This window comes from Marmota marmota, unplaced genomic scaffold (genome assembly GCF_001458135.2).
Source record: "Marmota marmota marmota unplaced genomic scaffold, marMar, whole genome shotgun sequence".
Classification (NCBI taxonomy): domain Eukaryota; kingdom Metazoa; phylum Chordata; class Mammalia; order Rodentia; family Sciuridae; genus Marmota; species Marmota marmota.
In genome coordinates, this window is record NW_026000058.1 from 702,199 (window position 1) to 724,277 (window position 22,079).

General features: G+C 44.5%; 2 protein-coding genes across 2 annotated transcripts in view; one reads left to right on the plus strand and one right to left on the minus strand.

Annotated features, from left to right (window-relative positions):
* Positions 1-9,675, plus strand: part of LOC107160392 (Golgi pH regulator) — a 41,162-nt gene extending 31,487 nt beyond the window's left edge. The window contains exons 11-14 of the mRNA XM_015507068.2: positions 6,153-6,248; positions 8,069-8,158; positions 8,978-9,043; positions 9,141-9,675. Of these exons, the coding sequence (XP_015362554.1) occupies positions 6,153-6,248; positions 8,069-8,158; positions 8,978-9,043; positions 9,141-9,347 (459 nt within the window). The 3' untranslated portion in view covers positions 9,348-9,675. The remainder of the gene's footprint in view (positions 1-6,152; positions 6,249-8,068; positions 8,159-8,977; positions 9,044-9,140) is intronic.
* Positions 9,676-10,453: 778 nt separating this feature from the next.
* On the minus strand, positions 10,454-22,073 carry Pdzk1 (PDZ domain containing 1). Its single transcript, XM_015507069.2, has 7 exons — positions 22,015-22,073; positions 19,939-20,075; positions 18,758-18,953; positions 17,668-17,864; positions 14,247-14,471; positions 13,136-13,426; positions 10,454-11,017 (listed from the first exon to the last, which is right to left on the minus strand). Exons 2-7 carry the CDS (start codon positions 20,026-20,028, stop codon positions 10,964-10,966), a joined length of 1,053 nt encoding a protein of 350 aa, XP_015362555.1. The 5' UTR covers positions 20,029-20,075; positions 22,015-22,073; the 3' UTR covers positions 10,454-10,963.
* Positions 22,074-22,079: the final 6 nt, after the last annotated feature.

Sequence of the window (22,079 nt, forward strand, 5' to 3'; positions counted from 1 at the left end):
GCTAAGCAACTCAGTGAGACCCTGTCTCTAAATAAAATACAAAATAGGGCTGGGGGTGTGGCTCAGTGGTTGAGTGCCCCTGAGTTCAATTCCCGATACCAAGAAAACAAAAAAGAAGCCACTTGGGGTTGGCTCAGTGGCAGAGCACTTGCCTAGCACACACAAGGCCCTTAAAAAAAAAAAAAATGGAGACCACTTTTCCTTTTTAGTAATCTATATCTAAAAACTTAAGTTCAAAATAAATTCTAAAATATTTACTTCTGTGGATAGATTCATCTTTTGGGCTTACCACTCTTATTCTTGTGTGATTCTCCCTGTTTTATTGTCTGTGCATTTTATGTACGTTTGTTTGTCTTTACTTCTGACTCATCTGTGGGTATTCATGGATTTCAATGTGACCGTAGAAAAGGCTGATTTGACTTTCTAGTTTGGTGACCTTCCTACTGGAGCTGTGTTTGCACAAAGAGGAGCTTGGTCAGCTTGTTGTTGATTTTGACCAGTATGGATGAATGAGGGATTCTGGACTTCATGGATCTAATGATACAATAAATTGAAGTCAATAACACTCAGATGATATTTAAAATCTTGATCCCTTCAATGAGAAACGATGCATAAAGTAGGATGTTCAGTTAACAAAGCCTCTAAAAGAGTGTTTCTTGAGATGCAGCCTATAGGAGAGCATGTCATTTATTAACAGCTTTTCCTAGAGTTATATAATTGACCTACAATAACCTGTTTAAAGTACACAGTTTGCTGAGTTCCTGACGTGTGTACCTGTGCAGCAGCCATCACCACACTCCATCATGTTAGCTTTCCCCCTGCCCCTTCGTAATGCCTCTCTTCACACTCCCTGTTCCCAGTCAAGAACTGATCTGCTTTGTGTCGTCATTCTATCTTGCTTATTTTACTCAGCATGATTATTGAAGTTTCACGTGGTAATGTAATTTATTTCTTTTTATTGCTGAGTAGTATTCCACAGTTTGTTTATCCATTCACCTAGTAGTGGATATTTGTTCCCAGTCAGGGATATTACAAATAAAGTTGGCTGTGAACATTTGTAAACAAGTCTTGTGTCTAGACATGTGCTCACTTTTCTCTCAGATAAATAGGAGTAGAATGTGATTCATATGGCAAATGTGTGCCAAATTCTTCTCCAAAGATGGTACCAGTTTTGTTCCTACTTGCAGTATGTGGGAGTTTCTGTTGTTGTACCTCACCAGCACTCCATCTGGTTGGCAGTTTCAGACATTCCAACAGATTTGGGGTCTTGACGCCCGTTTTGATTTACATTTTCCTAAGCCCTAATGATGTAGAGCTTCTTTTCATGTGTTTATTTGCAAGCTGTATCCTCTTTGGTGAAGTATCTTTTTAGATGCTTTTGCCAATTTTTTTAGTTAGATTGTTTATTTTATTTTTATTAGGTTTTTAGTTTTTTTATATATTCTGGAAATCTTTTATGAAATATGCACTTCCAAAAATTTACAAATATTTTTATCCTAATCAGAGGCTTGACTTTTCTATTCTCTTAGCAGTACCTACCTACCTACCTACCTTTCTTTCTTTTCCTACTATAGATAGTGCTTCTTGGCATTGTATCTAAGAAATATTTGCCTAATCCAGAGTCACAAAGATATTTTTCATGCTTTTTTAGAAATTTTAATATCTTTACATTCTGGTCCATAACTCATCCTGAGTTAATTTTTGAAGTCGTTTGGTATGAATCTACGTAAATTATTTGCATGTAGATTTCCAGTTATTCTAGCACTATTTGTTGAAAGATGGTTTCTACATTCAGTTGCCTGTGCAGTTTTGTCAAAAAAATAGTTGAGCACATGCACACGGGTCTGTTTGTATGCTCCTGTTACTTTCTGTTGGTATAGTTGCCTTTGTCTGCCCCACATTGTCTGGGTCACTGCTTTATAATAAGCCTGAAGTCAGAGGGTGTAAGTTATCCAACTTTGTTCTTTTTTCAAATTTGTTTTGGCTATTCTATGTCCTTTCCATTTACATATAAATTTTAGAATCAGCTTATTAGTTCTTACCAAAAAAATGCCTTCTAACTCTGTATTGGGATCGTGGGATCTATAGGTAGTTGAAGTGAGATCTTGACAGTGTTGAGTCTTGCAGTCCATGCACCCGGAGCCCTTCATATACTCAGACCCATGTAGTTGCTCTCAGCAGTGCTCAGTGGGTCTTGCACATCTTCTGTCAGGTCTCTCTGAGTGTCTGACATTTCTGAAGCTATAGTAGGTGTGATTGTTGTGTCATTTCAGTTTGATTGTTACTAGTGTATAGATATGACTCCATCTTATATATTGATCTTATATTCTGCAACCTTGGTGACAGTCCGTGTTTTTTCCAGAAGTCTTTTCATAGATTTCGTAGACTTTTCTGCGTAGACAATCAGCTCTTCTTCCTCTGTAATGTGATGGCTCCTCTTTCCTTTCTCTCTCACTTACTCTCTTCATTTCCTCCCATGTCTTTACCTCCATCTCCTCCTCTCCTGTCTCTTCCCCCTTGCTCCTCCTCCTGCGTCTCCTGGGCCTTACTGCATTGACCAGAACCTCCAGCCCTGAGTGGAGCAGAGGTTGAGGAGTAGTCGTCCTGCCTGGTCCCTCATCATCGGGAAGAGTATCCAGTCTTCCACCGTTAAACACGATGCATGCTGTTGGCTTTTATCAGGTTGAGGAAGTCCTTCTTTTCATGATTTGTTCAGTGTTACTAATCATGAAATAGTGTTGGATTTTGTCAGATGCCCCTTTCTGCATCTGTTGAGATATCATATGATTCTTGTTTTTGTATTAAATTAACCTTGCACTTCTAGAATAAGTCTGACTGGTCATGATGAATATCCTTTTTGTATTTTGTGGGATTCAACTTGCTAAAATTTTGTTAGGAATTTTTGCATCTCTCTTTATGTGGGATATCAGACTGTAGTTTTCTTATAATGTTTTTATTTGATTTTTAGTCAAAATAATACTGACCCTAGAGAACTAGTTGAGAAGTATTGCCTCCTCTTCTAATTAGAATGAAAGTTTGTATGGAATGTTGTTATTTCTTCCTTTAAGGTTTCTTAGACTTGACCAGTGACAACATCTGGACCTAGAGTTTTCTTTGCAGGAAGATTTTCTTTAAAGATATAAGGTTTATTCAGTTATCTATTTATTCCTAAGTGAGATCTTGCAGTTTGTGTCTTTCAAGTAATTTGTCCATTATTACTGAAATTGTATTTTATTGGCATAATATTGCTCTTAATGTTCCCTTATTATCCTTTTGGTAGATATACAGTCTATAGCAATGTAACCCCCCTAGGGATTGAACCCAGAGGCACTTAACCACTGAGCCTTCCCCGGCCCTTTTTATTTTTTATTCTTTGAGGCAGAGTCTCACTACATTGCTTAGGACCTCGCTAAATTGGTGAGGATGGCTTTAAACTTGCACTGTTCCTTCCTCAGCCTCCTAAACTGCTGGGGTTACAGACATGCACAACCACGCCTGTTGAGATGTCACCCTTTTATTCTTTTACTGCATAACAATTTTATTGAGCTATAATCCATATACAATTTACCCATTTAATGTACAATTCAATACACATCATCGCCGTCCATTTTTTAACATCTTCATCAAATCTGAAAGAAACCTTATACTCATTAGTTTAAGTATTAGTATAGTGGAGCGTAAGATTAGCATACTCAGCATTTATAGCATCTTCACTCCTTTTGTGGCTTAATAGTGGTTGGTTGGTTGGTTGGTTGGTTTTTTCTGGTCGAATATGGTATGACTCCTTGTATGGATAACACCACATTTCATCCATCCATTCATTAGTTGATAACATGTGAGTTGTTTCTGCTTTGGACCACCATCAGTAATGCTCTTGTGAACACTCATGGGTAAGTTGTGTGCTGTTCATATTCTCCCATTTCTCTCACGTACATATCTGTGAATAGAATTGCTGTGTCATATACTAACTGTCTGTTTAACCTTTTGAAGACCTGCACACAGTTTTTCAAAACAGTGGCACCAGTTTACTTTCCTGACAGCAGTATATAAGTGTTCCAATTCCTCACATGGTCACCAACACTTGTTCCTCTCTGTTTCATTGTAGCCATCCTAGTGGGGGTGAAGTGGCCTCTCCTTGATGTTGGTAACTTGTGTCCTTCCTCCTTTGCCCTCCCCTTATCAGGCTAATAGAGGGTTATCGATGCATTGAATTTTTCAGAGAATCAGCTTTGGGGTTACTTGATTTTTCTGTATTATTTTTCTGCTTTCTGTTTCACTGATTTCTGTTCTGCTCTTTGTTATTTTCTTCTGATTTGGGGTCGTCTTTCTCTAATTTCTTAAAGTCGAAGCTAAGATCATTGATTGGAGACCTTTTCTGATAAAGATGTTTCATTGCTATACATTTTTTATTATGTACCAGTTTAACCGCATCTCACTAATGATGTATTCTTATTTTCATTCAGTTCATAATGCTTTCTAATTTCCCTTTTGATTTCTTCTCTCAGGTTATTTAGAAGTATGTTACAGTGTCTTTCAAATGACATTCTCTAATTGATTTCTATTTTAATTTTATATGGTCTAAGAACATTTTGTATAATTTAAGTAGTTTAAAATTTATCAAGGCTTGTTTTATGACTCAGAATATAGTCAGCTGAGCTCAGCATGGTAAACATTCTGTGTGCGCTTGAGTAGAATGTGTGTTCTGCTCTTGTTGGCCAGAATGGCCTACAAATGTCAGGTCAGGGTGATTGATAGTATTTTTCAAGTTTTTTGTATTCTCACTGATATTCTGTCTATTTTATCAATTATTATGAGAACAATTCCAGTATTTTGGATTTGGCTGGTTTTCTTTTTTTATTTCTATCCGTTTTTGCTTCATGTATTTTGAAGTTTTATTGGGTATATAAACATTTAGGATCATTATGTACCCTTTGTTGAAAAAGTGATCCTTTCATCAATATGAAATGACCCTTCTAAGACCTGGCAATACTTTCTGCTATGAAATCTGCTTTATCTGATATTTAGATAGGTATTTTACCTTTCTTTTTGATTCGTTTTGTTTTTCCATCCTTTTATTTTTAACCTATTTGTATCTTGCTATTAAAGAGGGTTTCTCATAGGCAACATATGCATTAGTTGGGTTGCTTTTTTATCCAGCCTGATAGTCTCTGCTGAACAGTCTCTTGGCATGTTTAAACCTGGGATTAGCAATCTATAGCCCACAGTCAACCCAACTACTGCTTGCTTTTGTAAATCAGGCTTTACTGGAACGGAGCCAAGCCCATTCATTATGTATTGTCTGTGGCTGTCCCACACAGTGGCTGGGTTTGCTGACCCATGAATTAGGCTGTTTACATTTAACGTGATTATTGGAGTGGTTAGGTTTAAAACTACCATGTTGCTATGTGTTTTTATTTGTTCCATCTGTTCTCCATCCCCCCTTTTTTTAAACTGCCACTTTTGTGATTGAGTGATTTTCTTGATTCCATTTAATCTCATGTGTTAGCTTGTTATAACTCCTTTTTATTTTAGTTTTTGCTCTTCAAGCATTCAGAAAATAACCACAGGGAATGAGAATTTCTTGGTTCTTTCACTGTGATTTTTGTCTATCAGAATGTTACCTTTTTTGCTTCCAATAAATTAAAGTATATATGCAATGACTCTATATAAAATAAACATGGAGTAGGTAGAGACTTTTATTTGCCTATGAGTAGTCAAAATAGATTTCCTATACATAGTTTAAAGTAAGACTAGAATCGTGTTTTTTAGAAACATTGACCTATAAGATGTGTCATAGTGATTAATTCATCATCTTTTTTTGTTTTTCGGTACTGGGGATTTAACCCAGGGGTGTTTTACCCAGCTCATCATCTGAAATCACTTTTTTAAATAATGATCATTACGATGCTTTAATAGCTGGGTGCCATGGCACACACATGTAATCACAGCCTCCCCGGAGACTGAGGCAGGACGATTGCAAGTTCAAAGGCAGACTCACCAACTTAGCACGGCCCTAAGCAACTTAGTGAGACCCTGTCTCAAAATGTAAAATAAAAGGGCTGGGGATGTGGCTCAGTGGTTGACAGCCCCTGGGTTCAATTCCTGGTACAAAAAAAAAAAAAGCTCTAATGTAAAAGTTTTTGTCTCTGCAGGCAACCATCAACATTGTTTTTGATCGAGTTGGGAAAACTGATCCTGTCACAAGAGGCATTGAGATCACTGTGAATTACCTGGGCATTCAGTTTGATGTAAGAGTCATGTCAAGATCTTGGTCTGTCGGATTGCTTTGTTTTATCTGCTTTAACTTAACATTATGAAGATCCTAATGCTCATACTTTAGCTACTTGCTTCTACTTCTCTTCTTCTCCCTGTCCTTTATACAGGTTGGCCCAGTCACATGGCACATTTGCAAAGGCCATGGCCCTCTTTCTGAATGTAAGACCCTAAGTCGTGGCTGGCACCTACTGTTGTCGTGGGTGCGCACTGCTCCACAGCCCTCCTCTGCTTCTCTGTAGCCAGCTACCACTTGGCCAGTTTCTCCTCGTCGAGTACTCAGACCCTTGTCTCTGTGATGCTCGATGACCTCTCCAAACTCACTTTTTATTTCACTGGTAGAAAATTAACTCCCAGTTAGTGTTTCATGTTAGTAATGAAGTGCTTTCTGCTGTAAGAAATTAATTAGTGTGGCTGTCGGACTACAGATGGTGTCACCTGTGCATGTTTTTTGTTGCTGTTGTTGTTGGGGGTTTTTTTGTATGTTTTTGTAGCTGCAGATGGACAGATGCCTTTGTTTTATCTGTTTGTTTCTATGTGGTGCTGAGGCGCCAACCCAGTGCCCCACACATGCTAGGCAAAGTGTCCTGCCCCTGAGCCCCAGCCCCGCCCCATACTTGTGTTTTTTTTTTTTTTTAATCATTCTACTTGTTTCATAAAACCAGAGTCATAAACACGCTTTTGTCCCACTTTAAGTTCAGTGTCTTTATCCATAGAAGAGTATATTTCACAGTTGTGTGTATGGCCAGTAATTCAGACTGGTTAATACTTTTGGTAGTGAGACTGGGCCGTTTAGTGTGCTCTGACCCTACAAGACAGGCTGCAGGATGCGCCAGGCTTCTGTTTCAGCAGTGTGCCCCAGGCCCGAGGGTAGCTGGACAGGACAGGATGAGCTGGTGCACACTGAGCACAGTCCTTGAGAAACAGCTCCAAATGTGCACTGGTCTGATGATATGCCAGTGGGTTTCCTTTTTGCATGATCTTTTAAGTGTGCTTTGCTGTTGCTGCATATTTGTTTTCCTTGTTTAAATTTTGTGCTGGGCTGGGTTTTTAGAAATGTTTTTCCTGACATTACTTACTTGCTGTGTACGTATTCCATCTGTAATTCATCTGTGTCCTCCGTATTTCATGATGGTAAACAACAAGCTTTTTAAATGTTAGTGATAGCAGCTCTCCCTCACGTACTTTTCAGAACTGAATCAAGCAATGCAGAAGGATGAAAAGATGTCATCATGTGATTCAGATGAAGTTCAGTTATTTCCTAAAGCATAGCTGAAAATGCCTATAAGTTCTTTTAATTTAAAAAGATTCTTTGAAGTTTTGTTTGATTAGAGGGCTATCATTCATAGATGTTAAAAATAAACAAGCTCCTGTTCATCTCCTTTCATTTATTTATTTATTTCAATATTTATTTTTTAGTTATAGGTGGACACAATATCTTTATTTTATTTTTATGTGGTGCTGAGGATGGAACCCAGTGCCTCACACATCCTAGGCGAGTGCTCTGCCTCTGAGCCACCACCCGGCCAGTTATCTCTATCACTTTTTGTTCTTGCTTTCTTCTGTCCTTAAGATGTGATTCAGCCACAGTTTAGATGCCCACTGCAGTCTCCCTGTGTTTTACTTCACACTTACTTGCCTTCTTCCCTCTCTTTTAAAAGAAGGAGCGGGTGGGGGTCAGGGCCTGATGACATTCTCTCTCAGAGTCATAAGTGATCAAAATACATCTTAGTTCTTAACCTCTCTCTGAACAGAGATTTAACCCATATTTTTTTTCCTCCTGTTATGGTGGCAGGTGAAGTTCTGGTCCCAACACATCTCCTTCATTCTGGTTGGAATAATCATTGTCACATCCATCAGAGGATTGCTGATCACTCTTACCAAGGTATATTGTGTCACAGTATCAAAGGGTATTTATTTAACTGTGGCACCATGAAATAATGATACCTAATGATTTCTGGCTTCTGAAATCTGAATAGTATAAATTGCTGTATAAATTGATGACAGTATATGACATCATATACCAAGTGCAGGTAAGTCCCAAGATAGTAGAATAAGGGTCTGTTTGTTCACTTATATGTCACTGTTATTAATAATGGAACTTAGCACATAGTAGGTGTTTGGCAGATACTTGGAATAAATGAATGAGATATTTGAGGTTAGAATAATTATGAGAATCATTTATAAAGAAGATGTGGAAGTAGGGAAGCAGAATGTTCTGCTGTCTCCTGGTCAACATAGGAGGACTTCATGGAGATAAAAGAGGGGACTCCTCTTTGGTAGAGTGTGTGGGGATCTCACTGCCCTAGTAGGAGAGCAGTGTCAGTGAATGAAGAGAGGAGGTTGGGTCAGGAGGGGATCTCCAGGCTTCTAGCCTGATTTTGGAAAGAGCTGTGGAGCCTGTTAATAAATGCAGATGTCTATTTTCATGTTTTGAAGGGATATTAAGGTCAGACGCATCACAGAGTTTCTAAAGTTTGATAGCATAGGAATCCTCTCAAATATTATATCACTTAAAACCACCAACTACCTCAAAGGGAAAGCTTAAGTTTTTAAGTCTCTTCTTCACAGCCCTAGTCATCTGAACGTTCTGTGTAGGATTGTGGCTTGAAGAGACACTTCTCAGAGGTCAACACCTCACTTACAGTTCATAACGGCAGTTAGCAAGACGGCATTCAGTTCCTCTTCCTCCCTCTCTTCACAGTTCTTCTACGCCATATCCAGCAGTAAATCCTCCAATGTCATTGTCCTGCTGTTGGCACAGATAATGGTAAGTGTCATGGGTAAGCTTTATGTTTACAGCTTCTTCTGACCTGTCCCTCAGTGCGGTCCAAGTGAAGCCTGGACTCATTGGTCTGGTGTTTCAGGGGATGTACTTTGTCTCCTCTGTGCTGCTGATCCGAATGAGCATGCCTCTGCAGTACCGCACCATCATCACTGAAGTCCTCGGGGAGCTGCAGTTCAACTTCTACCACCGGTGGTTTGACGTCATCTTCCTGGTCAGCGCCCTGTCCAGCATACTCTTCCTCTACTTGGCTCACAAACAGGCACCCGAGAAGCATATGGCACCTTGAGCTCGTGCTTGTTAAGACTCTGAGAAGCAGTGGTGACAGTTTCCTAAGGGAAAAACAACAGAGGGGACCAGCACCTAATGTTTTTTAAACAAACAAAATGCCGTGGTAGCCTCTCTCTACCTCCAGCATATGCCTTCCTCCTCAGATGATGCTGTGCTCCTAAGGGGCCGAGCTAACACACAGGGAGAGCGGGCGGGCGGGGCAGAGGGAACTGTGGCGGAGCTGTCGCCGACAGCCGGCCACACACAGCCGTGTTTTCAGTCAAGGTTCACGTGGAGAAGCTGATGGCTTTCTCTTGAGATGGTCATTAAAATCCAAGATTTTAACACTTTGGCCTGAGATTCCCTTTATCAGTCGCAGCTGGTGTCATGTTTGTGCGATCTCATGTGAGTCAGCATCCTCCCTCCTCCCCCAGCCCCTGCCCTATTGAAATAACCAAGAGCGCATCTGTTTTCTGGGGAAAAGATTAGTAGACAACTGAACGAGATTCTACCGAGAGAGACTTCAGGTTATGTTGCCATTTTTTTAATACTTTTTTAGTTGTAGATGGACACAATACCTTTATTTATTTTTATGAGGTGCTGAGGATCGAATTCAGTGCCTCACACGTGCCAGATGAGTGTGCTACCACTGAGCTATAACCCCAGCCCTATGTTGTCATCTTGATTTCTTTTAAAATTAATAGTAAGAGTGAGCCAAATTAATAGTAAGAGTGAGCCGGGCACAGTGGCGCTCACCTCTGTAATCCCTGCGGCTTGAGAGGCTGAGGCAGGAGGATCATGAGTTCAAAGCCAGCCTCAGCAACTTTGAGCAAAGTGCTAAGCAACTCAGTGAGACCTGGTCTCTAAAATACATAAAAAGAACTGGGGATGTGGCTCAGTGGTTGAGTGTCCCTGAATCAATCGCCGGTACTCCCAAAAAAGAAGAGTCAATACCCTACATTGAATTCAGGAATGATATATCCCATGTCTTCCTTTTATTTGCCCTCATGGTGTGAGGTAAAACAAGGAACTGCAGTAGTCACTTTCGTATCCTAGGACTCCAGTTCTTCAAAAGGTAGCTCTAGAAAAATGTTTAGAATACTCAAATGCATCTTAAGACAATTATGAATGTTATCACTTTTATTATTAAGGTCTTATTCCATATTATCATGGTTTTAGAAGATCAAAGCATAAAAAGTTTGTCCAAAACAAAAGCACTACTAAGGTTACACCAGCTAATAGGGAGGTTTCACGCGTAGTCAGAAGGCATTTTAATAGTATTTATTCCAGCAACCACAGCATTTCTGTAAAAGCATAATTTTAATCAGATCTGCTTAGATATTTTTATTTAGCAACTCTCACATATATAGATTATGAGTTATTTTTGGTGTTCAAGGAGCCTGTAGGAGTAAGAGAATCATTAGAGAAATGGAGTTGAGTTGAAGCCTGGAGGAGATCACTTAAAAATGATGTGACTCCTCCCTTACATCTTCCTAAGAACCATAAATAAGCCACCTGCAAGAGCAGCCCCTAAGACAAAAGACAACAGCAGACGGTCACACAGGTGGAGGCAGCTCATGGAGAAAGGCGATTCTGGGCACTTAGCAGTGTTGGCCAGAGGGGTCATTTCCGGCATCACATCTCTGTATCTTCAGAACTGGAAGAAGAGTGCGAGGCTGTACTGTGGGCCTGTGCAAAGACAACAGAGGGTTCACAGAACGGCAGATTGTGAATGTCAGGAGGGGCGGGGTTTATTCTAGAGTCACAGGGCTTAACTCGGGAATAGAGTCACTTCTAGGAGACAGGTGATCTGAATCCTGCACTTGGCTTTGTTTCCAACTTGCTATTTGACACATTAACGAGTTTCTTAACGTCATATATATTTCTCTTCTACAACACTAGCATAGAACTGTAATTAACCACCTATAGAGGAATTGTTAAGATAATTAGAATACTAAGCTTTCTAGAATATAAGGTCAGTGTTTATTTTATGTTCATTAAAATGAGTATTTGTTATTTATTTCACCAATCAGTAGAATAGAAAAAAATATTGAATTCATCTTTTTTTTTTTTTTACTTTATTAAAGTACTGAGTTTATTTCATATTTATATTTGTGTCCCCACCATTTCCATGTCTGACTTAAAAACCAAGCAAAGATGGAGTTCCATCTTTAAAAACTAAACAGGCACTGCCAGGCACAGTGGCGCACACCTGTAATCCTAGTGGCTTGGAGGCTGAGGCAGGAGGATCACGAGTTCAAAGCCAGCCTCAGCAATGGCGAGGCCTAAGCAACTCAGGGAGACCCTGTCTCTAAATAAAATACAAAATAGGGCTGGGATGTGGCTCAGTGGTGGAGTGCCCCTGAGTTCAATCCCCATACCAAAAAAAAACAAAAACAGGATTTTGGACAACACATTTTTGGCAATGAAACCTGGACATTTACCAAACTCAGTAGGGAAAGCTCTCACTTTGCATAATAAAAGGAACAGCCAGATACCAACTGTTACAGAAATGAAACAAGACAGAAATTTTTTTTTGGGGGGGGGGGTTGTCAATGGACCTTCATTTATTTACCGGTGGTGGTGAGAATCGAACCCCGTGCCTCACACATGCTAGGCAAGCTCTCTACCGCTGAGCCCCAGCCCAGGCCTGAAGATGGAGACTGCTAACAGACTGTTTGTTCTCTCAGAGGCTTCCGCACTGCCGAGATCCTGAGTGGCCTCTGGTCGGTCACGCAGAGCATTGCTCACCTAGCAACCCGCGGCTCCACTGTGGGGAGACAGCCACCTTGTCCTGTGCTTGCTTGCATTTTTGCCTTAACGTCTTCTGCAGAACTAGGACCTGTGGTGTTTCAGGAGTTCTTCCTGTTTTTTGAAGGACTCTTGACCTTTTGATCTTGGTGCTGGTGGTTTGATTGGGGCTGGAGTGTCGTGAACACATGTCTTCACTGGAGCTTTTTCCTCATCAAAATCGTCATCTGTCGTCTTCGACAGATGCCGCAAGTGTTCCTCTCTCCTGGGGAAGCTTGCTGCCACCTCCGGGCAGTTGGCTTTCCAGGACACTGAAGAGTCTCACCCTGCCCCTTCGTCTTCTGACGCTGCATCGTCCTCCACAGCTGCCAAGTGCTGCCCACTAATGTGCACAGGCCTTGAGCCACACTGCAACCTGAAGACCTCAGGTACTTAGGAGAGGAGAATGAAGGGCGGAGGTGGGCTCAGCGGCAGAGCTCCTGCCTGGCACGTGGGAGGCACTGGGTTTGGCCCTCAGCACCACATTAAAAAATAATAAAGTTATGTCCATCTACAACTAAAAAATATTTTTTAATGAATTTCCCTAATCCAGGTGTAAACAGAATGATGCTTAATCTTTCCTAGTAATAAAGCAATAACACCTGCCAATTATTTTCTCAAACTTTGATAGTAGATATTTTCTCCCCAACATCATTTTTGTGTTTACTGTGAGCAGATACTGGTTAAAGCACTTCAAGACCTTAGTATAATTCTGAGACAGTTCTAGAAATTATCCCTTTCTAATAGGTAGGAATCTGGGGACCAAGCAGGTGAGCCTATCTACCCAGGACCACAAGTGACAGAACAGAATCTAGCAGAAAGTCTGCCTGCCCTGTGGCCCCCCTGTGCTCCCGACGCCGCGGCGCACTGTGGAAATGGGAGCTTGCCTTGCACACCTCCCTTCCACGGTCACTTTGCTCTTTACCAGATCTTCCAACACTAGGAAACAGTAGGAACAGACACCAGGTGACCTGTTAGGGGCTGTAAGGGACATAAGGGAAGCGGAGCGTCACTCACTCGTTCTTTGGCCACGTGCGGGTCGTGCTCTGACGCTGCCCCTGCTTCTTCTTTGGAATCGGGAGAGGCAGCCAGTGGGTCAGCCATGGAGGACACAATAGCGACTTTCTTGGCCTGGAAGTAATCATAGGCCTTCTTTCCACAGACCAGGAGCGTGACATTCTTCCCACTGCCCTGGATCCTGTCCACCACCTTCTCATAGGGCTCCTCCAGCACATTCAGCCCATTCACCTCGATGACGACGTCCCCGTCCTCCAGCCCAGCCTCAGCAGCAGGGCCGCCCTCCTGCACCTGTGAGCAGAAGTTCCGAGTTATCAATTCTAAGCAGGAAAGAGTATGTCGGTCCAGCTTGTGTCAGAGGGGCGTTTTGAGAATTTGTTCTTAGCCATGTCACCTCTCCTGGAGGTACAGAAGTTAAAGGTTCTTTAATGCCTTTCCGCTTCTGGAAGCTACGACTTCCATACTCAGATGAGCAGTGTTACCAGCTGGATGAAAATCGCGCTTTCTGTTCTGAAGGCTTTGGATGCCATAGGTCCCCCTAGGGACCCCCCTCCCAGCTTGGGACCTACAAGATGATGGTGATCAGTCCTGTAAGGGAAGGCACTCTGCCAAGTGCACAGGGGCAAACACGTGGGACCCAGCCAGGGCCGACAGTGCAACAGTCAGGTCGGCTCACTGATGGAGACAGGTAGCTGGGACAGAAGTTTGGGAAGCACAGACGTGAGCTTCGGAGGGTGCAGGACTGTGAAAGTACTGAGCCCAAGTGAGATAAAAGTCTGCAGTGTACCATTTTTTCCCTTTGTTTTTGGGAGGTGGGGGAGGGGCCCAGAGATTGAACCCAGGGGTGCTTAGCCACTGAGCCACATCCGTAGCCATTTTTATTTATTTTGATACAGGGTCTCACTGAGTTGCTTAGGGCCTTACTAAGTTGCTGAGGCTGCCTTTGAACTTGCAATCCTCCTGCCTCAGCCTCCCCAGACACTGGGATTACAGGCGTGTGCCACTGCAGCTGGAAGTGTAACCTTTTTATTAAGCCATCAATGGGTGGAAGAAGCTAAGACTCTTCTAATTGTAACACTGTTCACTGGACGCTGGAATCAGATTACCGTACCTGTTTGATGAATGAGCCTGGCTGACCCTGAATTGCATTTAAGTGAAAACCATAGCCATTTTCATCTTTAATCAGTCTGCAGAGTTTAGGCCTGTGATCTGCTACTTCCTCAGTTGTATCTGGACTTGAGACTTCCAGAGGAGCAGGGATGGAAGCTGGAGCCTCTTTGATAGAACCATTAGGTGTTTCTTGACTTTGATAGTAGAAAAATGGAGGAAAATGAGCCTTTTGAAAATAGAGAAAAAATATTTAAGTATGAATACTTACTCATCAGTGAATGTGCTTGTTTTATTTATAAGGTACCATACATGTACCACTCCTCTTCTGGATCCAACTAATTACAGGCTATAAAATTCTTCTAGTACCCAAGCCAGGAAAAGTATAAAAGAAGATTGAGCACAGTTGTGGAATAATATGTATAAACACATGCAGACGTGTATAAATATGAAATAAAAGCAGTCTAGAATTCTGTACAAGAAGCCAAAAGGATAACCGTTGCTAGTATCTGGGGCAGTTTAGTGGTAGACACTTGCCTAGCATGCACAGCGCCCTGGATTTGCTGTCCAGCACCACCAAAAAAAAAAAAAAAGGATTTCTGGTTTCTTCTGACACCATGATACTGAGCCAGTCACCTTCAGAAAGATGGCCATTAGAGCTCCTCAGACATGTTACAGTAAAACACAGCACACTGACGACTCACACGCCAGAAGACCCTGTGCGCACGGTGACGACTGGGGAAGGTGTCACATCACGGACAGCAGTCCCTCTCCACCCCTTGCCATGTGCCGCCCTCCTGGGTGCCGGGTTCTGCTGTGTTGGTTTTACTGTCATGGTTCTGACTGCTCTCGGGCACTCCTGTTATGCCACACTCCCACCCAGGATTGAACCAAGGCACTCTTAACCGCTGAGCCACAGCTAGCCTTTTTTTTTTTTTTTTTAAGTGTATTTAGAGCTGGGTCTCGCCGAGTTGCTCAGGACCTCACTAATGTACTCAGGCTGGCTTTGAACTGGCGACCCTCCTGCTCCAGCGTCCTGAGCCCCTGGGATTGCAGACATATGCCACCGCGCCCGGTACTCCCTGCCATCTTTAAATACTTGTGATCCATCTCAACTACCAGACCGCAAATGCGAAGAAAGCAATGTTGGTCTTGGACACAGAAGCACAGGACAGGAAACAGACATTGTTTAACAGAATTAAGAGCTTCATCAGCTGGTGTTTTAGGAAGGCTGATGTGGGTGTGGTCTAACCTGGATCAGAAGTTACCTTGCTGCCTGCAAAGGCCCAGGATGTTTGTTAGGCAATGGACAGGAAGTGAGCCAAACCGAAGGCGAGCACAGTGTGCGCGCGCTCCACCCCAGTCGCGCTGTAGCCTCCTGGCTAAAATTAGATGTTTGGTCCTCTGGTTTCTCATCTGTCTTACTAACCACAAAACCGTATCTCCTTCCTGAGAGTGGTACCAGCACAGAAACTCCTCGTCCCCAATTCAACAACCCTAGACCTATCAGTGACACATTTGCAAATGTTCCACACCAGAGACTCTTTATCAGAGTGACTCATCATATACCAAAATATCTCTAGTAGCGAAACCTGAACAAGCAGATCAACTATCCCAGGAGCAGTCCATCTCTGGGCAAATGACAGTGACCTTTCACACTTAGTTTCATTCATTCTTCTTTGAGTGTTTGGTTATCCAGGAACTGGATAGGTTTTCACATATTCACCGATACCTCTCAGAAGACCCACCACCTGCCCAACCTCTCAGCTTACTTTGGAGAGCTGGGCCGCCACCTTTTTAGAGCAGAGTTCTCTTTTATATCAACCAAAGAAGAATAAAGTAACATTTAAGCATTCTATGATGGTTCTGTAAGATTAAGAAGAGTTGGAAAGGACCAGATGGCAGGATCCCTAGAGCAGTGAGTGGTCTGCTAACTTCAGCCTTAGTCACAAGGTGGTGGCTTCCAGAGCCTCTCCCCTAATTACTAACTGGCCCCAGGGTAGGGTTCTCCTCAGAACTGCACATAATATGGACTTAGCCTAAATATTAACTCATTCGACCTTCTGACAGCCCTTCGCAGTAACTAGCCCACCTTCTAACTAAGGAGACTGAGGCATGAAGAAGGTAACTTGTCCAGGGTACTAGTAGTTCAAGGATGGTCTGATGCCAGCACAAGGAGGTAGTCACCTCCAGAAGCCACGTCCGTAACTTTGTGGTGGGGGTGTTTCCGCAGCACCAGGACCTCATGCAAGCTAGACAAGCACTTGCATGTAACCACCTTTTTTGGGAGGGGGCAGCTTTTTGGAGCGTCACTAAAGCAGATCTCACCATCTCGTATTCATACAACATACGTTTAAGTTGGAATATTAATTATGCCTTCCTGCCAGCTAGTAATCCATCACTGCTTTACGTCCTTTATGTGTTCTCTTTGTTTCATTCCAAATTTAATAAACTAGGGTAGGAACAAGCAGCCTGCCACTGGAAACTTCTGTCCACAGTGACATTATTCCAGGATCGAGTGTTCTTTGGGTACAGTTGTTCAACTAACTAAAAACCCACTGACATCTGCCGTTCAGTCTATTATTTGATCTTGTTTACAAAAACATCTTGAAATACTTCATCTATGTGTCAAGGAGGAGGGTGATAAAATCAATCAGGAGACCAAGAACTTGGCTTCAGTCCTAGCTGGGTGACTGTGGCAGATCACTACTCTCGGCTTCAGTGTCCTCCTGTGTAGAAATATCACCTCCACTCTATTCCTCCTCCTGTGCCGCTTATGTGCCCTCAGGCGTTTCTGTTGTCTGTCACGTAAGAACAGGAACCATGTTTCTTATTCATCTTTATGACCAACCCCTAGCAAAGCAGATGGTACTTAAGCCCCCAGATTTCTATTAAGTTAGCCTCAACCCTAATTCTTTTGATAAAATAAATGTGTTTTAAAACATGCAAACAGTAACTGTTAGAATGATAGTTGTTAAAGGAGAAGTAAGATTAATTTGGTACAACTTGGTCCTGCTAAATCTGTTCCAAACTGATAATCTTTTCTGGGCTTTTACATAAGATTGATGGAACTTAAAATCCAATTATTTTCTGTTTGGGGAAGTTAGGGGGGTCTGTGTCTGTCTGTCTGTCTGTCTCTCTCTCTCTCTCTCTCTCTCCAGGCCTATGTTCTCCATAGATTATCTTGATTGGCAAGAGTCGTTCTGTAGTGTATTCACAAATTCTTTCAAGATCTTAGGTCCAAGGACTTAGAACCCTTCAGTGATTCCCCAAGCATTTTCATATCAGTACCAATTTGAGCCTCAATTCAGCTCGGCGATGCTCGCCACCTCCTTCCAGTTTGGAGGAATAAGTAGCAGCCCAGCGTTTGAGAGCAGGAGTGGTGGCCCAACCCTGACTCATGGAGACGGGTCTGTGTTGCTCACCAGTCTGTAAATGCTCTCCGTCTCCTTGTCGACCACCAGCAGTGAAGTCTGGTCTCCGCCCTTTTTAATCATTTCCACCACACTGTCATGATCCAGGTTTTCCACAGACTCCCCGTTGACAGCAACCACCAGGTCATTGTTCTTCAAGCCAGCTGCCTCTGCTGGACTTCCGGAATCTATGTCCTTGATGATCTGACCTATCCTCCCCCACAAAAAGATGAAATTATCAGAAAAGCCCCTAAAACAAAAACTGGGAGTTCAAAGCCCTGATGAACTAAAAAATGAATTAAAAAAAAAAAAAGACTCGGATGAAATAAAAGGTGTGCGGAGTACAACTAGTGTCCCTCCCTCCGCATCCGGGAGGCCTGTGAGCACCCTGTCTGGGTTCTTTTCCTGCTTAGGACACCGAGGGAACAAACCCAGCCCTTAACAAGGAAAGGGCTCAAGGGTTAAAGATCATGTTAAGGGGCTGGGGATGCGGCTCAAGCGGTAGCGCTCTCGCCTGGCATGCGTGCGGCCCAGGTTCGATCCTCAGCGCCACATACAAACAAAGATGTTGTGTCTGCCGAGAACTGAAAAATAAATATTAAAAAAAANAAAAAAAAAAAAAAAAAAAAAAAGATCATGTTAATACAAGACTGGCACCCGATCTCGGCAGAAGAGCAGGCTGAACAGGAAGTCAGTGGGGGTGCTGGGACCCATGAATCTTACACACAAGGTGATCCCTGAGAGTCAGACCCCTGGCAACCGCGCTGGGTCTGAAGAGCACGGCGTGTTCACCTAGGAAAGGAGCAGACCCCGCCAGATCTCTCTTTCTGTCCCTCACACTAGTTTAACAAGTTCCCATTCCTCCTTTCCAGATAGCTTTTTGGAGGTACTCGGCAGCTCTAGATCCTTCAAATATGGTACATTCAAATCAAAACTCACTTCTGCCCACTTTGGGATCCCCACGTCGGCCTCCCGGGGGACCCAGAAGCTGACCTAGCTAGGCCTCCTGTTCTTGGCCGTTTCCCACCTAGACCTGGCGGGCCTCTAGGCTGGACTGGGACGATCAGTAGGCCACATGCGGGGCCTGCTCCTGGTGACTTGCCTTTCCGCTCCGGGCTTGCCTTCAGATAGAACCCGTAGCCGTTGCTGCCCCTCTTCATCTCCACCAGTCGGGGCTGACGAGGCAGGAGTTCCAAACTGGCCGCCTCCCTCTTGAATGGTGTCTTCTGCTCACTGTGCCGCTTGTCAGTCTCTTTGTCCACAAGCAGGAACACGACGCGGTTCCCCGACTTCCTCACCTGCAGCACACATGGGGAAGCCAGCGTCAGTCCCCAAGAACCAGGCTGGGAGGAAGAGGCTCTTCTGGGGCACAGTCTCCACAGCCCACGGAGTGGCCACTCCAGCCTCCGCTGGCTGGGATGCTGCGCCCGCTTTGTCCTCTCTCTACCTCTAGGGTTGTCCCTCCTTCATCAAGGAGGACTTCACATGCCCGCGCCCACTGGACCCACAAAACCCACAAAGGCAGGTGGGGGAAGGCCTGCACAGGAGTTTGGAAAAGAAAGAAAGCAGGGTCCACTTGGAAGGCCATTCACCAAGAGGAGAGAAGGCCGGTCCAGCTCAAGAGTCCAGGTGACCTCAGAGGAGACCCCTGTCCCCGTGGGTCCTGGACACTTTACAGCGTCCCCTCTCCGTAGCTTCACTCTCCTGTGGTTTGTTACCCACAGTCAACTGCAGGCCAGAAACCCTGGACGGAGACTCCCAGGAGTATTTCCTAGGTTCTGGATGGCATGACCTTCTAAGAGGGAGTCCCCTGCCATCACCCCGCACCTGCCCAGGACAGGAATCACCCCTTGTCCACCGTATCCACGCCGTGCACGCTGTCCCCACTCCCTGTCCCTTAGTCACATGACCACCGTCTGAACCTGTAGATTCTATGTTTTTCCGGCACTCACACACTTACGATAAAGTTTGGTTTACGAATTAAGCACAGTGATTAATAAGTAACAAAAGCTATTTAAAACCTATGCACTGTGTTTCTGGAATTCTCTGTTTAGTCACTTCAGGTGACCACAGGTGACCAGCACAGGAAGTGGCAGCGTGTGAGGAGGAGCACTGTGCAGACTTCAGGTGAGAGCCCAGCTCAGGCCCAGTTCCAAAGCCCTGCAGCAGCCCTGCTGGGCCTCGGGCGAGTCTCTCCACCCCAGGGCCCATCTCTCAGACACCTACCCGCCACCCACCTGCCGCCCTTCCAGTGAGAGGGAGGGACAGACGCCCGGGGTCTACCTTCTCCACCACCTCCTCGTGGCCGGCCGCCTCCACGTTCTCTCCATTAACTTCAATCAGGTGGTCGTCAGCCAGGACGCCGGCCCTCATGGCCACACCCCGGGGTGTGAGGTCAGTCAGGTACACTCCCTTTTGACCTGGAAGAGAGCGGGGCGGGAGCCCATGGCACAGAGAAGCTGGAGTCCACTGGAAAAGGCCTCCTCCCAGGGACGCCACCGCAGAGCTTCCAACCTCAGAGCTCGCTCACTCGACCCTCAGGGGCTGACCTAGAATTCGTCACCGCTCCCAGCACAAAGGTCGACACGGTCATACTTAGCAGGTATCTGTTCATTTTAATAGAATTTCTGAGCCCGACTAAGTCTCAGGTGGCAATGGCCCCTAGAACCAGAAAACGCTTCATCATTGCGAACCTCTCTTGGCATCTGTGGAATGAGGAGGCATCTGCTCGTCTCCTCCTTTGTGAGTAGCGCTATCACCACCATCACCTACCAGTGGAGTCGCGGGTCAGGACGGGAGGGAGGGAGGGAGGGAAAGCACAGTGCATTGGCATGGGGCGAGTCGGGTACCAGTTAACAAGCTGTCAGTCCTTCCAAGGTCCTGAGATTTCACAATTAACACTGCATGAGACCCTCTCACTGCACTCACAATTACCAAGAATACAGGTCACTGCAAATGGTGGCGAGGATGGGGGGAAAGGCACACTCACACACTGCTGGTGGGACTGCAAATTGGTGAACCACTCTGGGAAGCAGGATGGAGATTCCTCAGAAAACTTGGAATGGAACCACCATTTGACCTAGTTATCCCACTCCTTGGTGTATACCCAAAGGACTTAAAAGCGGCACACTACAGGAACAGAGGCACATCAATGTTTTCAGCAGCTCAATTCACAACAGCTAAGCTATGGAACCAACCTGGGTGTCCTTCAACAGATGAATGGATAAAGAAAGTGTGGTGTGTATATACACAGTGGAATTCACTCCGCCATAAAGAAGAATGAGATGATGGCATTTGCCAGTAAATGGATGGAGCTGGAGACTGTCATGCTCAGTGAAATAAGCCAGTCCCCCAAAACCAAAGGTCCAATATGCTCTCTGTTAGGTGGATGCTAACTCACAATATTGGGGGATAGAAGTTCACGGGATTAGACAGAGGGGAATGAAGGGAAGGGAGGGGACATGGGAAGAGGAAAGACAGTGGAACGAGTCAGACACAACTTTCCTGTGTTCACCTGGGAATACACGACCCGTGTAACACCACATGGTGTACCACCACAAGAACAGGAAGCTATGCTTCATGCACGTATAATGTCAAAACACATTCTGTCATTTATAAATTAAAACAATAAAAAATTAAAAGTAAAATTTTTAAGAGCTACTAATATTTCAGTGTAGGCAAAGGGTCGCTTTAGGTGACTGTATGAATTATACATCAGGAAAACCGGAACCCTGCTTCCTGAGGCACTTAACATCTCTCCTGGTGCCTTTATATACCTCTGTGTTTCCTATGAAAACATCTTCCCCTCTGGGTACTGGTCAGTCCGCATCTCTGAAATTACGGAGATAGGATCTGCATGCTCCCTGAGGGCCAGGGCTTCTCAGGTATGTGGCCAGGGTCAGGGACACACCTCAGAAAAGTGGGGGCGGAGCTGCGGACAGGATCTGCCTACCCCCAGGCCCTCAGCCACAGTCACCATGTCGGGGCATTGACACCTGCTCCAGAATTTGCTGAATAATGACCACCCCGGCCTCCGCTGCCCAAAGCTCCCCCACAGGCGGCTGTGGGAAGGCCCTCCTGTCCTGCCTCCCTCCACCTTCACCCCCAGACGCTGGAGGACAACAAAGCAGCATCAGCCCACCAACCCTCTGGCCTCAAAGGGCCGTCAAGCTGACCAGCACCGGGGAACCAGAGTGCAGGGTCCCCACCAGCCCTCCCTGGTGTCCGCGTGCTGACCCTCGCTGCACAACAGAGCCAGGGGGACCTCGGGGACCCCTGGAGAGACAGTCAAACAGGAAGAGTCATCGGCCAACAGAGAACCTGCTGGAAGGGGCTCTCCGTGTCCTGCCGTGAGCTCACCTTGGACGGTCTTCAGGGAGAAGCCATAGCTGCTCCCCTCCTTCACCAGGTAGCAGAGCCGCGGC